General features: G+C 46.3%; 1 protein-coding gene across 11 annotated transcripts; it reads right to left on the bottom strand.

Moving 5' to 3' along the window:
- Window positions 1–11180: 11180 nt before the first annotated feature.
- LOC112617158 (acyl-CoA-binding protein) lies at window positions 11181–16784 on the bottom strand. 11 transcript variants are annotated; one of them, XM_025373907.1, is made up of 5 exons: window positions 16615–16781; window positions 16062–16147; window positions 15393–15510; window positions 12920–12982; window positions 11181–11481 (listed from the first exon to the last, which is right to left on the bottom strand). In XM_025373907.1, exons 2-5 carry the CDS (start codon window positions 16119–16121, stop codon window positions 11408–11410), a joined length of 315 nt encoding a protein of 104 aa, XP_025229692.1. In that variant the 5' UTR covers window positions 16122–16147; window positions 16615–16781; the 3' UTR covers window positions 11181–11407. The 11 variants fall into 11 exon arrangements, with proteins under 11 accessions (XP_025229692.1, XP_025229687.1, XP_025229689.1 ...); XM_025373902.1 differs by having other exon boundaries at window positions 16062–16142; XM_025373904.1 differs by having other exon boundaries at window positions 16645–16781.
- Window positions 16785–16831: the final 47 nt, after the last annotated feature.

The raw sequence follows: 16831 nt of genomic DNA, 5'->3' as shown, positions 1-16831 counted from the left end.
CTTTTAGGCCAGGTGCAGTGGCTCATGCCTGTAATCCCAGCACTTTGGGAGGCTGAGGCGGGGGGGTCATGATGTCAGGAGTTAGAGACCAGCCTGACCAACATGGTGAATCCCCATCTCTACTAAAATACAAAAATTAGCTAGGTGTAGTGGCATGCATCTGTAATCCCAGCTACTCAGGAGGCCGAGGCAGGAGAATTGCTTGAACCCGGGAGGCGGAGGTTGCAGTGTGCCCAGATCACACACCACTGCACTCCAGCCTGGGTGACAGAGCGATACTCCGTCTCATAAGAGCCCCTTAAATTTGTATCCTTTTCATTTTCTACTTCTGGAGCACCAAATTTTTGAGACTCTCACATAACTATAAATGCAATTGTTTCTGTTCCAGAAGCCTGAGTCCTATACTCTAGGATTTTACCATACTTATCTAATATGGGCAAAGTCCTGACTAATCACAATACCTTTATTACCTAGGAATTACATTTGTCTGTGTGTAACGGTCTCCTGAAAAAAGTGGTTTCAACACGCAGGATCTATTCTCTTAAAGAAATAAATTTTGAGGTAAGCAGTCCAGGGATAATTCACACTTCTTCAGAGCCACCTGGAATCGAGATTCTTTTATCTTTCTGTTTCCATCCTCCCTGCTTTCAGGATAGGAGAGAGCAGACTTCAGCATGAGACCCATCCCTAAGTAAGCAGCTGATTTGGGATTTTGTCTTGGCTAAAGTTAACAACCAGCTCATCTTAATTTCTCCTTACCATAGGAGCGTTCAGTAATCATCTAAGTTGTGAGATAGTTTGTTTTGCTTAACTTTTTGTTGTTGTTGTTTGTTTCTGTTTTTGTTGTTGTTTCGGCCTTTTTTCCCATTGGGTTTGACTAACTCTATCCAACTTGATCATATCCAAAGGAAGCTTCCAAATTATGGGGAATTGTAGCGGGATGAACCACAGACAAAACTCCTCAGACACTGAGTTAAAGAAGGAAGGGGTTTATTCAGCCGGGAGCATTGGTAAGACTCCTGTCTCAAGAGCTGAGCTCCCTGAGTCAGCAATTCTTGTCCCTTTTAAGGACTCACAACTCTAAGGGAGTCCGCGTGAGAGGGTCGTAATTGATTGAGCAAGCAGGGGGTACGTGACTGGGGGCTGCACGCACTGGTAATCAGAACGAAACAGAACAGGACTGGGATTTTTACAATGCTTTTCCATACAATGTCTGGAATCTATAGCTAACATAACCGGTTAGGTCAGGGGACGATCTTTAACTACCAGGCCCAGGGCATGGCACCAGGCTGTCTGCCTGTGGATTTCATTTCTGCCTTTTAGTTTTTACTTCTTCTTTCTTTGGAGGCAGAAATTGGGAATAAGACAGTATGAGGGGTAGTCTCCTCCCTTAGAAAAAGGCATCTAAAGTGACTCCAAAAATGACATAATTTGGTTTATTTGGAACAAAAATTATACAGGAAGCATTGTCAAATACAAAATGGTGTTTGATTTTCTTTGGACTGTATTTGTATAAATGTTATTGGTGTGTGCTCCAAAATTATGGGAAACTTCTATAATTCTTATGTGATTTAGTGTACATTATCAGTAATAATCATAATTGTAAAGTTAAAATTATCGTGTGAGATAGAGGTAACAAGTTTCCTTGTCAATTGTGTCTTTGACTATGGCTGCCCTAAAACTTTTTCTCACCCATGGATAATTGTTGTCTTGTTTTGGTCCTCTTTAGAAAGTGGTTTTATAATCAGCTATGAAACTAACAGGTGCTCTCGAATGCAGGTTTCTGATAACTTTGGAGATTGTGGCATCAGAATAGAGGAAAACCCTTCAGGACTCATGGAGAGCTAAAACGTTCATGAATATCAAACAGAACAGGAGTTAACTGCATGGACTGAACTAATCTTTTTGACTTTTTGCTTAAAACGTTGCTGATCCTTTGTTTTGTGTTTCAGTCTTGAAACTTTTCTTTTGAGCTATTGACAGCTTTTAACAATTTAGTACACTCCCATGAACAAAATTTAGAGCATATGTTTCTCTCTACCTGATCTCTCCAGAATTGGAAAACTATTTGTGAGTATTCTTTTTTCGTTTTTGTTTTTTGTTGAGACGGAGTCTTGCTCTGTCTCCCAGGCTGGAGTGCAGTGGCGCTATCTTGGCTCACTGCAAGCTCCGCCTCCCGGGTTCACGCCGTTCTCGTGCCTCAGCCTCCCGAGTAGCTGGGACTACAGGCGCCGGCCACCACGCCCAGCTAATTTTTTTGTATTTTTAGTAGAGACGGGGTTTCACCGTGTGTTAGGCAGGATGGTCTTGATTTCCTGACCTTGTCATCCGCCTGCCTCGGCCTCCCAAAGTGCTGGGATTACAGGCGTGAGTATTCTTAACTTACAGCAATACAGTTATTTGCATAAGTGCAATAAGAATCTGTTTTCATTTGTAACAGGACACAATTGGAGAAACTGGTTATTCCAGTCAAGGCTTTGACTGGAATGGTATGTTTTCCTTTAAGGAATCAACTTTGACTTATGGAGCCAATAAAAGCCCTTGGGGAAACTGGCCTCATACCTTGTCTACACAGTCCCGCTAAAGGGTTTCTGACCTGTGGTTAGTAATGAATGTCACTTTCTGATAGGCCCAGGAGCCCCAGGTTTATCCTGGGACCTGAAGAGGAGAGGAAATTCACCCAACTCATAGGTATTTGTTGATACAAATCTATGGCTGGGCTTGGCTTTAAAAAAGTCTCATCTGAGAGAAAGTTCCATCAAAGCAAATTTTAAAAAGCCTATGTGAAAAATAATTATTCTTGATGTACTTTATACAAATAATCTGGCCAAATATAATAAAGCAAATTGGTCCTACCATGATTTGTCTTTAGTAAAAATGGTAAACTGGTGAGAGAAAAATTATGTTTCAAAAACTATAGTACATCTGTTGTTAGATTCTAGTCTTGCCTAAAGTTTTTCAATTTTTATTATTTTCTACAGTTTGGGCTGAATTCTAATTTTTCCTGGCTACAAGTCTCCAACATGATATTTTAAATTTTTTTCTTCTTTCTTTTCCTTTTTTTCCCAATGTTTTTTTTTCTAATTTGAAATCACTGAAAACTAAGCTGTGCTTTCTTAAAGCCCTGTGAACTGAAGCTAGACAACTGAAACTTCAGAAGAAAGTAACAGCAACCTATTTACATACATAAGCCACTTTCCAGGATCTTTCTTTTGTTTGTTGTTGTTTTTCTCCCTTCCTCTTTCTATTTTCTCTTCATAGGACAAAGCCACTAATGAGCTTTTGGGACCTACCCATCTAGGAATAAACTGCCCTCACCATGAGAAATCAGATGCAACCTGAGACCAGAAACTCATGTTCTTTTCAAATGCTTTCTCCAAAAGATGTTAAACAAAAAAAAGGGGGAAAATGTGAAATGAAAATCTTGGGGCCCCCAAATTACTAAGCTAAAGGGAAAAGTCAAGCTAGGAACTGCTCAAGGCAAACCTGCTTCCCATTCTATTCAAAGTCATCCCTCTGTTCACTGAGATAGATGCATATCTGATTGCCTCCTTTGGAAAGGCTTATCAGAAACTCAAAAGAATGCAACCATTTGTCTCCCATCTACCTGTGACCTGGAAGCTCCCTCCCTGCTTCGAGTTGTACCCACCTTTCTGGATGGAACCAATGTACTTCTTACATACATTGACTGATGTCTCAGGTCTCCCTAAAATATGTAAAACCAAGCTGTGCCCCGACCACCCTGGACACATCTTGTCAGAACTGCCTGAGGCTGTGTCATGGGTGTGCATCCTCAACCTTGGCAAAATAAACTTTCTAAATTAACTGAGATCTGTCTCAGATTTTTGGGGTTCATACCCACTAGGCTTGATCTGTTTTTCATTACCAATGCCTGCTGCTAAAACTGTTCAAGCACCCTCCCTCTAGGCCCAGGGACGATCTAGCAGGTGGATATCTAGCAGGTGGATATGCGAGACTGTAAGGGTTGGTTTTGAGGGATAGAATTGGTTTAGACTCCAAATCAAGGATGGGCACACAGATGCTCAAACAGCTGGCCGGCTTAGGGACTTTGCTTCCCGGGCCATTATGTGGCCCCTTTTCAATCCATCCCAACCATAAAGAATTTTCTGCTTCTCATAGACTTAAAAGAGAATTGCCACGGACATCAGGACACCTGTGATGAAGCCTTCTGGGTATAATTGTTCCCAGTTATGGGGTTTATGAAACTAGATATATGACATAATTTATTGACTACCTTAGGACAAATTTCTAAGGAGACTGCAAAAAAAAAAAAAAACAAAAAAAAAACAAAAAACAAAAACAAAAAACAAAAAAACAAACAAAAAAAACCATTTTGGCACAACAAAAGTCTCTAAGTTCCTTAGCTCAAATAGTTTTACATTGCTACATATTTAACTGAAAACAAGGCTACAGTAGCTCAATTCATATAACTTATAGATAAGCCCATTTTACAACCTTGCTTTTTGGCTCTAAAAGGTTCTAAGGTTGTTAAGTGCCTGCCCACCTCCATTCTCATCTGGCCTAGAACATTTAATTGGTTGTAAGTCTTTTGGCTCTAAGTCCCTTGGCAATAGGAGTTCCACCAAGGGACAGAATGGACATGGGGTGGGCAGCCACACCATCCTGCAATAATATGGGACAAAATAAAAGTTTGGCCATCTCTGCTGCCTCTGGCAAATCCCAGCCAAAGGGGAGAAATGAGAAATAATTGTGTTAGGCACTGCTTAGTGTTTTTATAAAGAAACACCTGAGACTGGGTAATTTACAAATAAAATAAGTTTAGTTGACTCATGGTTCTGTAGGCTGTACAAGAAGCATGGTGCTGGCATCTGCGCCTGGTGAGGCCTCAGGAAGCTTCCAATGATGGAAGGCAGCAAACGTGTCACATATGAGGGCAGGAGCAAGAGAGTGAGGAGTGGGAGGTCCCAGACTTTTAAAGCCATCCATGGGGGTCTACCAGCTCCCACCCTCCCCCAACACCCCCCCCGATCTAATACCTCCCACCAGGCCCCACCTTCCATATTGGGACTCACAGTTCAACATGAGATTTGCAGGGAACACATATCCAAGCCACATCAATATTAAAATCCAAGCTCCCCAACAGAATGAACGGACCCCCTTTTGGCCAAGAGGACCCCAGAGAAACCTTGGAAGCTGAGTTCCTGAGCATGATGGGATGGGAGTTCAGACATACCTCATTACAGCCTGTCCCTGACAACCACCATTAGGCTGTCTTCCCTAAGAGCTAAACAGAAACCAGCCCTTTCCAAAGACTCCACACTGATTATGTAGATTATCAGCTTATCTTCCCAGGTACAGAACAAAGATGAGATTAATTGTTCCTTCACCCCTCCCTGAGACATCTGCTTCCTCTATTCTCTTTTTCTTCAAATCTTATTTTATAAAACGTAGACTTAGTGGGCACTGACTGAGGTCTCACATGTATGTAACCATTCCTCTCACTGCCACCCTGCCCCATCCCCTTTAGGGAAACTGTATAAAAACCTTTAGGGAAACTGTATAAAAACTAAACCTCCTGAGAGCCTCTTTGGAAAAAGAAAAACAGCCACAGATCTGTCTATGTGGCTTGTGCGTTTTCCCAGGCACGCTCTCAAAGCTGGCTCAATAAACCTCGATTGATGGGGACGCCTGCCTCAGTCACTCATTTTGGTTGTCAACAGCTACGTTAAAAAGAAAATATTTACAGTTTAGACTTACATTCATTCATTATTTAGCAAGGATACTTACTGAAAACCATAAAATAAGAAAACCTGTGGACCAATGATTCCTACTCTTCCAAGGGTTGAGTTGTACCTTAGGCAGCAGGTTGTTGCCAAGAAGGAGGTGGGTTCTCTGCTTGGAGGGGGAGGAGAGGGCCCCCCATGGCACATCTTTTGCACTGCAGTTTATAGCTTTCAGGCAAGAATGAGTCTTCATTTCTAGGGTCCAGCACAGGACAGCCCTGATTTTGGGGTTTATTCTTAGCTATCCCAAGTCCTTTTGAAAGAGAGATTGACTGTGACCACAAAATAAACAGGGGAAAACACGTTCTGAACTTCTCTTCCATGGGAACTGCAAAGGGCACAGGCCTTGTCTTGCCCTGACTCAGACCCCAGTGGCACAACCGTGCAAAAGCCGCCCCCGCTGGTGATGTCTCTTGGCTCATCCTCAACTTCAAATACCTATAATTTAATGTGAAGCACCCTTAATTATGTGGGTACTTCAACTACCCCCTCACCACTTCCCAGCCCAAGCCTGGTTCTGATCAAGCCAGCCAGCCCCAGGGGCTTTCTCATTCTCCTTCTCTGGCTTTCAATGGACACACGACCTTCTGTTCAGCCCCAGCTTACTGATGAAGAATATGAGGCTTACAGAGGTGACATATCTTGCCCCATGTCTATTTAATTTGGATGGTGACTGAGTGAAAGCCCTTGCCACTTGAAATTCTGTGGCCTTTCCATGTTCCCTTCTGGCTGGCTCCTGATCCTCAGTCCTGATTTCCAGACTTGTGAATCTCGGAACTATTTGTTTGGGGAGGACATCCTCAGATAACCCCCACCTACTTGCGTGGTTGACCCCTAAATTTCTGGAGCCCTGCTAAGGTGAGAAGCAGCACTGTGCGGCCAGGCCAGGCCAGCCCGCCGGGGAGACCTTTGGGCTGCAAACCAGCTGCTGGTGGGTAGGCACCGTGCTAAACACTGACCCATCTTGTCAGCACTGTGAGGTGCAGATTCTACCCATTCTCCAGATGAAGGAACTGTGGCTTCAAGGTGATACATGATTCAGCACTGAGAGACTGAAGTAGGATTCACAAGTTAGTGTGTCACCAAAGCCAGATTCCAGCTAAGATGGACCAGAGGTGCTGTGGGCCCCTCACAGATGAGGGGACGCTTGGTGATGCCTTCACTGACAATCTCATTTGTATTGTGAAGTCAGGGACCCTGAACGGAGGGGTCCTCTACTTATTCGACCTCTCACCTGGATGGATGTTCCTGCGGAAATCTATACTAACGATAGTGTGCGCCTGGAGCTACAGATGACCGTTGCCCCGCTCAACCAGAAGAAGGCACTGCATTTAATGTTACTATGGGTTATAAATATCCTCCTCTGTGCCTGAGACATGCAGCTGGTTGTATCTATATAGAAACTCAAGTCTGGGCTGCTTATCTTCCAGAGAGATTAGCCACAGGGGAATGGGGACATTTAGTCTCCAGCTCTCCCTTTCTCCTTTAATACAAATAAAAAGGGGAGTAATAGGAGATACCCCATACTTTCAGTATAAACCTGTAGGAAAACCATGTCCTAAAAATTTTGAGGGTCCATCTAAAACTTTAATTCGGGAAGATTGTGTTAACTCACATGCAGTAGTATTACTCATATGGTTTAGTAATAGACTGGGCACCAAAAGGCTATTTAAAAAACAACTGTTCCTCTGGCGGAAGGGAATGCCTGGAGGCTACTTATTTTATTTCTTATTGGGAGGACGAGGCTCTTCATCTTACTTTGCATAGGAGGTTCAGCTCGTTCTGAAATGGGAAGATAAGGGCATTACCCCCCTTTACAAGGGTATGATATTCTCCATTCTGAGCCCAGAACACCCAGAACTTTGGAAATTGGCTATTGCCATGTACAGACTGCGAGTATGGGAAGGGGAAACTTTTCTGTTATCCCCACTACTGCCCCTCGCATCACGATTCTGAACCCCATGATAAATCCCCTTTGAACCCTTTTCCTCTTTTTGATGCTGACCCTCCTTTATGGGACTTCAATTGGCATTATAATTCTTCTCGACCCAGGTATGCCCCTGTACCTCTTCAGCATCCCCAGGCACCTTGGATTGCTTCTTTATGGCAGAGAACATCAGGTGTTGCCACTGTCGCCCCTCTTCCTCAGTATCAACGTAGATTCAAACATTCTGCTTTGTTTACCTCCAGCCTGACAATTCCTATACAGAGTTGTGTTAAGCCTCCTTATACCCTGTTAGTGGGAAATATCAAAATTTGGATGAACAATCAAACTGTCCAGTGCATTAATTGTCATTTATACACTTGTGTTAACTCCCGTTTTGACTTCAGGAAAAGTGTAATGTTGGTTCGAGCTCAAGAAGGAATCTGGATACTGGTAACTTTACCCAGATCTTGGGAATCTTCCCCCTCAGTACATTTAATTGATGAAGTGTTACAACAAATTCTCAAAAGATCTAAGAGATTTGTTTTCACTTTAATCGCTGTGATCATGGGCCTAATCACAGTTACTGCACTGGCCACCACTGCTGGAATGGCATTACAGCAATCTATTCAAACGGCTCATTTTGTTAAGGATTGACAAGCCAATTCTACCCAAATGTGGAATTCTCAACAGGGCATTGATCAAAAATTAGCTAATCAAATTAATGATTTAAGACAGTCTGTTATTTGGCTTGGAGATCGGGTAGTGAGTCTCGAACATTGCATGCAAATGCAGTGTGATTGGAATACTTCTGATTTCTTTATCACACCATATTCCTACAAGACTGACCATTTGTGGGAAATGGTCAAAGGACACCTGCTGGGTAGGGAAGATAATTTATCCTTGGACATAACTAAATTAAAGAAACAAATTTTTGAAGCCTTTCAAGCTCATTTATCTATTGTGCCTGGAGCTGAGACATTAGATCAGGTGGCAGAAAATCTTTCTGGACTAAACCCCACGACTTGGATTAAGTCTATTAGGGGCTCCACTGTAGTAAATTTTGGAATCATGTTTCTCTGTTTAATTGGCTTGTTTTTAGTGTGCTAGACCAGTCAAAGAATCCTGCGTCAAAACCAAGAGAATGAACAAGACTTCATCGCCATGGCACATTTATATAAAAAGAAAGGGAGAGATGTTGCAGGAAGTTAGGGACCCCGAACAGAGGGACTGGCTGGAGCTGCAGCAGAGGAACATAAATTGTGAAGATTTCATGGACATTTATCAGTTCCCAAATAATACTTTTATAATTTCTTATGCCTGTCTTTACTTTAATCTCTTAATCCTGTTATCTTTGTAAGCAGAGGATGTACGTCACCTCAGGACCACTGTGGTAATTGTGTTAACTGTACAAATTGATATAACTGTACAAATTGTGTGTTTGAACAATATGAAATCTGTGCACCTTGAAAAAGAACAGAATAACAGCGATTTTTAGGGAAAAAGGGAAGACAACCATAAGGTCTGACTGCCTGAGGGGCTGGGCAAAAAACAGCCAAATTTTTCTTCTTGTAGAGAACCTATAAACAGATGTGCAAGTAGGGAAGACATCACCAAATTCTTTTCCTAGCAAGGAATATTAATATTAATACCCTGGGAAAGGAATGCATTCCTGGGGGGGGGGAACTGTAAATGCTGCTCTGGGAATGTCTGTCCTATGCAGTTGAGATAAGGACTGAGATATGCCCTGGTGTCCTGTAATACCCTCAGGCTTAGTAGGGTGGGGAGAAACTCCATCCTGGTAAATTTGTGGTCAGACAGGTTCTCTGCTCTCAAACCCTGTTTTCTGTTGTTTAAGATGTTTATCAGGACAATACATGCACCACTGAACATAGACCCTTATCAGTAGTTCTGCTTTTGCCCTTTGCCTTGTGATCTTTGTTGGACCCTTATCAGTAGTTCTGCGTTTTCCCTTTGTCCTGTTCCCTCAGAAGCATGTGATCTTTGTTAGACCCTTATTAGTAGTTCTGCTTTTTGCCTTTTGAAGCATGTGATCTTTGTATCTGTTTTACATCCCCTCCCCTTTTGAAACTCTTAATAAAAAACTTGCTGGTTTGAGGCTCAGGTGGGCATTACGGTCCTACCGATATGTGATGTCACCCCTGGCGGCCCAGTTGTAAAATTCCTCTCTTTGTACTCTTTCTCTTTATTTCTCTGCTGGCCGACACTTATGGAAAATAGAACATATGTTGAAATATTGGGGGCAGGTTCCCCTGATAATTTGTCCCCAAGCGACACCCTGTGAGCCAGCCCTGGGTGGTACAAGGACTCCTGTGGGAGCCACAGGAGCAGGTGCAGCCCCAGGCTGCTGGTGCTCTCAGAACTGCACAAACAGTACTTTCTGAGAAACCAGTAAAGTACTTGCTAGTGAGGGGGGAGGGCATCTCCCAAACCGGCTATGACCTAGTCACCTGAGGTGCCTAAAAGTCTCTCTCATCTGTGCCTCACTCCAGCTTTGGAAGTGGGACCTCACTGTCTAAGCCACTCTTCCGGAATGAGCTGCACAGTCAAGGGACAGATTTCACACCAGCACCTTACGCTAGCCCAGACACACAGATGTCACTTGCTGCGACACAGCAGAGATGCAGACTAAGTGGCAGCCAGGGGCCATGAGAGGGAACGTGGTGGAGGGGGACAAACAGGGCCCTCCCGGCCAGTAAGCCCTGGGCTTGGATCCAGTTAAATCACCTCTGAGCCTTCATTTCCTCACTCAAATAATGGGACAGTAATCCCCATTACACAATATTGAGGTATGATCCCCACCGCAAAGGGCAGTGGGATTGTAAATCCAAGAGCTGGAGGGGAACATCTGGCAAGAAGGGTCTAGAGAGCTGTCTCCTTTTCTTCGTTATTACTTTTCAACAACCTACCTCCTACGTCCTCCAGAGTCAAGCTCCAGCCTTTCTCCTCTGCAAGCTCCCAGGATTCTTTTCCCTGCTGCCTGCAGAGGACACAGCCCTTGCCCACTGACTGTTGCCCAGACAGCTGCCTGTGGCTTCCCCTGGGACTTGGGGAATGCCTCCTGTTAGGTTCACACTCCATCCCTGATGAGGGTTTCCACCCTGGCTCGTGCACTCTGGAATCAGGGACCAGCTGGGCCTCAGACAAACCTCAAACACTGTAAACCCTGCCTCGCACGGGGACTGGGGCAGGAGCATCCCCGACAGAAGTACCTGCAGACTGTGGTCTCAGCCAGCCTGCCTCATCTTCCTCAGTGTGGCTGAACTGGGAAGGAGGCGAGAAAGGCCACTTCTACCATCCTCCTCCTCCCCACAAAGGGCCAGCACACCCTGGGCCAGGGTGTGGGGCAGGACCGCCTGCCTCATACTCTACCAGGTACACAGCTGAAGCACTACCAGAGGTCTTTAGAGAAAGGAAGCAAGGCTGAGGTCAGACAGAGCAAGTCATCTCAAGAACTCAGATCACTAAAGTTATTTAAAGTAACAAATACACTTTTAATGGATCTCAGATAAAAACTACTCGAGGAAGGTCAGTGATCGTTTTAGCCTCTAATCTGTTAGAGCCGTATGGTGCGCAGCCTTGAGTAGCTGGGCTAACTGGTTATTTTCCGGAATTCCCACCATCCACGGTATTAGAAAAAACAAGGCATTGTCTCAGTTTAGGAGAAACACATGGTCTAGTAACCAAATCCAGTCACTCATATCCCGTATTTTTTCTTTAGCTCTTCTACTTTGTCGATGTAAGCTTTCATGGCATCTTCCTTGGTAGTCCCTGTAAGGAATCGATAGGATTATTTGTCAGGGAGGCAGCGTGGTAGGAAATAAGCAGCTTCCAGAGCCCCAGACAGCTCTGCTGTAACTCTCCGAGGCTCAGTTTCTCACTTATAAAGTTGAGATTCTACTAATTACGTGTTGGAGGAGACAGTATCCATGGAACCTGGCCCGAAGTGAATGCTCTATAAGCCACTGTACTCAGAAAGCCTGGTGGGGCTGGCCAAGACCTGTCACCCATCTGCTGGACACCTGCATCCCCCACCTCTCCCAGGGGGAATGGCCAGTGTGAGCCTGGGGGAGAGGTGCCACCCTCCAGACAGGCAGGAAACTGTCACTGTGGTGACTTTACTGGTCCTGCTAACTCTCGTGGCTGACATTGGCTTTGGCCTTTTCAGTGTCTCTGGGTTGGGCTCCTATCTCCCAGAGCTGTTAAGCTGGCAGTGAAAAAGCAAAGTCAGGCACCTTCTTCTCCCCAGAGGGAGGCTATGAGAAAAGTTTCAGGAACTCTGAGCAAAAGTGGTTGCTTCTTGGAGGGGAATGAGGCAAATCTTTGTCTTCTTGCTGCAGTAGAAAGGACACGGAAGGTATCCCTCAGAGACAGTGACACCCAGTTTCCTGGATTCTGTGGTGAAGGAGAGAGACCCTCTGGAACTCAGAGCTTGTCATGAAGCACTGGAGAGTATGGGGCCTGAGGATGGTATGGAAATGTCCCATGAAAACGGCCAGGCAGACGGGCATTCCCTTCCCAGTTACTTGCAGATCCTGGGAGTGTGTTTATTGTATCGTAACCCTTTCTGAATTCAAGGATTGCTCATATGCAGAAAGACAGAGGGCTTATTCAGAAACCAGCCAGCGGGAACGCCAATGTTGCCAGGAGTTTTGGTGCCAACTCTTGGGTCTTGCTGCTGCAGGTGGCACGTGATTAAGTACGAGCTTGGATACTTCTTGGCTGCTGGTGCTTAGCATATAATGGCTCCATTCACTGAGCCTACGATGCCAGTGGCAGGCCATGCATTAGCTCATTCCCTTCTTTTATGTACCCTTCTGGCTAGGAGGGAACTGGGGAGGGCCACTGGGGTTAGGGCCTGGCCTTGTAGGGGAGAGGGAGCTGCAGACAGGAAACCACCCCTTATTCTGAACATATCCGAAGTCCACGCCAACTACATCATTTCCCAAACTATTTTTCAGTGGCCTGATTCCCAGCCCCTCCTCTCTAAATGATACTCCTGCTCAGAGATGGTGCTTTTAGAAAAGGCATAAACAGTGTTAGGAAAAAAAGTAGGTGGCCCAGTTTTTTCCCATTCTGGCACAGCTCAGGCTGGTTTCCCACACGTGCCCCATTGACTTTGTTTCCTCTCCTCTTGCTTTACACTTCATAATGAAGACTCTTTCATTACTGGGTTTCACAAATGAAGGAAATTGATTAGAACAATTACCTTTCAGCTCATTCCAGGCATCCCACTTGGCCTTGCCTGTGAAATCCAACATCCCGGGCCGTTCTTAAACAAGGAAAGAAAAGGCATTAGATCTGGTTCGAATTCTAATGGAGACCTTGATCAACCTTCTTGCCATAAATGCCATCTTCTATTACACCTGTTCCTTCTAGGCTCTCTCATGGGGTTAAATAGGTCTAGTAGAGTGGGTTCTGCCTTAAGAAAACCAGATATACGCCAATCCAAACTTAAAATCTAGAGCAAATAGGAAGAACACTATTCTTATTACAAGATAACCTTTTTCTTACAAGTTAAGTGACTCCAAAATTTCTCCTTTAAAAAAATTATACTTTAATTACAATTGTTTTTAAAACATCCATTCATATGGCTTAAAATTCAAAAGCGACAGAGGAAAATACTATAAAGTTTCTCTCCCACCCCTGCTCTTAGCTACCCAATTTCTCTCCCTAATCAGTAATGATATCAAGTGTCCTTTCCTATGAACTGTTTATATCCTAGCCCCATTTTTCTACCAAATTGTTAGTCTGTTTCTTGCTGATTTGTGGGTGTTTTCACCCAGGGTAAGATTTCTTTAAGTTACATGATGACTTTATGCTTATAGACCTGTTATCATCTGCAGCTGGGAAACATACTCACCATCTCCCTGTTGTCCTATTTCACTAACATGCCCAACCCCAAAGCCAAAGGGAACAGCGTCCGTAGCCTGGAGCACTGTGTCTGAGAAAATGTTCCTGAGCGCTTTCAGGGAACTGTTCCCAGGGACAGCTGAAACAAACTGCCCTTGCGGTCATCATCAGGATCCTAGAATAGCACTCCTCAACAGCTCTCTCCAAGCGATGGAAATGGAAATGTACATGTATATTTGCAATGTCCAATTCAGGAGCCACTTGCCACACCAAGTACCTGAAATGACTACTGGGCATCTGAAATGTGGCTCCTGTGAATGAAGACTAAACTTGATTTTATTTAACTATTTTTAGTTTTTTTTTTTTTGAGACAGAGTCTCGTTCTGTTGACCAGGCTGGAGTGCAGTGGTGCATCCTTGGCTCACCACAACCTCCACCTCCCCAGGTTCAAGCGATTCTCCTGTCTCAGCCTCCCAAGTATCTGGGACCACGGACACGTGCCACCATGCCCAGCTAATTTTTGTATTTTTAGTACAGATGGGTTTCACTATGTTGGCCAGGTTAGTCTCAAACTCCTGACCTTGTGATCCACCCGCCTCGGCCTCCCAAAGTGCTGGGATTACAGGCATGAGTCACCGCGCCCAGCCTCAGTTAAAATTTATAGAGTCATATGTGGCTACTGGCTATTGTACTAAACTATTGTGTTTGGACTGTCATGTTTTATAATCGTGTAATAGGGCTGTAGAGTACAGCCCTAGAGAGCCAATGATACCTCTTTGATCAGTAAATGAAAGATTCCCATGCCAGTCTATCTAGACTCATGTGAAAACCGGTAACTCTAGTACCGGCACAGGCCAGTCTCTGTGAAAACACTGTCAGAAAAGCATCTCAGCACCTCTGGCCTCCTCCACTTCACCTTTCCTTCCCCTCCCTGGAAGGACAGAGTTTACGAACTCACTGTAAAACCCATCTTCGCCACAAGACCTTCCTCAACTAAGTGCTCCATGTGAACCCCAGGGTTTGATTTGGTACTGCCTGCGACCTGTCATTCTGGGTGCCATTTCCTGCTTCTAGCTGGCTGACAGCCAGCCCACATGCTCCATCTTCCACCCCAGCTACTGTGGAAATGGGGACCATGCTCACTTTCCTTCTCAACAGGGACAGGGGAGACCTCCCTTCTGTGCTGCCATAACAACCCTGAGTCCTTGCACAGAATGCACTGTGCTGTTGCCACAGTATCCACCCATGTTTCAGGGACTTAGGGACAGAATGAAACCTGCCGAAGGTAGGAAAGACGTTATTACAGAACATGATAGTCCAAAGTACAGCCTCAAAATCTGCACCAAGATTTTCGGACAGGGAAAAAGTTGTCATCAGGAAGGCACAGACTTGTTAGCGAAATGCTCTGACCTGGCCCAAGGAACCAGGTGCTTCTCTGCTCCTGACATCAGGCTTGGCCAGGCTGTCAAGTGCTCCACCTTTGATCCTGCCCATCTAGGGCAGAAGCTGAATGGCTCAACAATGATGCCACTGAGCTGAGAGCCTACAGCAAGTCTTTTCCAAGCTGCAGCCTTTGCTTCTTCCCTAGTAGAGAGGAGCTGCTGGTGATAACCAGTAAAGACCTTCTGAAGCCAGGATTTGAATTCTGCTACTACTGGAGACACTGAGAATCCGGAACACCTTCTTTTCCAACCCAGGAACCATCACCATACCCCAACTGAAGAGTAGGGCCTCAGGCAGTTTGAGAGTGAAGTTCCCAGGGACTTCCAGTCTGGGCTGCTGAGCCTGCTTTGATGAGAAGAGGCCCTCCCAACCCCCGCTCCGCATACCTGTATTTATGTCGCCCACGGTTGCTTGTTTGTAGCGGCCATAGATGAACAGCATCTCATCATCGGCTGGCTTGGTCTTAAGGCGCTTAACCTCCTCTGCAGCTTTCTCAAACTCAGCCTAAATGGAAGGGAGAGGAGAGGACTGAGGGCCTCCTCTGGGTGGGAGAGGGTAGGAGTCCTGCTGTGGCCTGAACAGAGTCCAGTTACAGGGATGGAGAGGTGGGAAAGGTGGCACCCTTCGGGCAATGCAGCCCCTGAAGTGTGTCTGCCCCACCCTGCCCCAACAGGCAGCTAGAAAGATTCAGCAACACAAGAAGGGGAAGCCCCTCCAGTTCACTCATTCAATCGAAAACCCTGTATCCAGCGCTCTCACAAACGCAGGCATCAGGTCTGGAAATACAGCAGTGAAGAGGGCAGGCCAAGCCTTTGCCCGCAGTGGGTGTCCACCCCACGGGAGAAGTGGGAGAAGCAGCGCGGCCAACTGCCTGGCCACCACCGTGCCAGGCACTAGGGAGTGGCCGGGGTTTCAGCTAAGCCCTGGCCTGGGGACAGAGGCGGCACAGCATGCTGGAAACCTCTGAAAGGGGACAGGGCATAAGTGCCCCGGTGTCAGCGCCGGAGCCCGTTGGTCCCCTCCCTCCCCCTGGGGCCTGGGCATTCAACACTGACCTCTGTCCCAGTGCCCGGATTGGCAGAGGCAGGCGGGAGGGGCCAGAGGTCGCCCCACATAGCTTGGTCTCCGATAAGTGTCTACACTGGAGGGAAGGGAGGGACCCCTGGGTCACCTCTCCCCGCCTGCGATTCTCCTCGTCCCGCACTCGGAGAACCCGGCCCCGTACTTCCCCTGACCTCCAAGCTCCCGTCCACGGCCTCCTCGCTTCCCCACTCCGCCGCGACGTCCTGCCCTGTGCTTCGGGATGGGGACTGAGTCTCCTCGCTCCTCCAATCCGTGCAACCCCTTCCCCCATCTTTCCATCGAGCACCCTCGACTCCCACTCCTCTCCCGCTACACAGCGAAGTCCACCCCATGGGCAACTTTCCGGCAGTTGCGGGGTGGGCAGCAGAGTTAGAAATCCCCAAACGGAAAATCCCGCTCACAAGGCTCTGTCCAACGAATCAGGGCTGGACATGGGTCCAGGAGGAACTGCGGGGCACGGAAGGAAAGAGCCCGAGAGTTTCTGGCTGCCGGGTGAGCCACCAACAGGCCTCCAGCCCGCTGCACCGTCCCAGCCTGGCTGTGCACGCGCTGTACCTGAGACATCCTGGCCGCCTTGCAAGAACTCCAGGGAGACTGCGGAGGAGGCGAGGACCAGGAAACGATCGCTCAGACTGCACTGGCAAGCGCTTTTAGAGGCGCGGTTCACTCGCCCCAACCCCGCTCGGGCGAGCACCGGAAAGCCAATCAGAAGCCAGCTCTGTGCTAGGGGCGTGCCCAGCCC

This window comes from Theropithecus gelada, unplaced genomic scaffold (assembly GCF_003255815.1).
Source record: "Theropithecus gelada isolate Dixy unplaced genomic scaffold, Tgel_1.0 HiC_scaffold_15884, whole genome shotgun sequence".
Classification (NCBI taxonomy): domain Eukaryota; kingdom Metazoa; phylum Chordata; class Mammalia; order Primates; family Cercopithecidae; genus Theropithecus; species Theropithecus gelada.
This window is presented reverse-complemented; position numbering and strand designations above follow the sequence as displayed.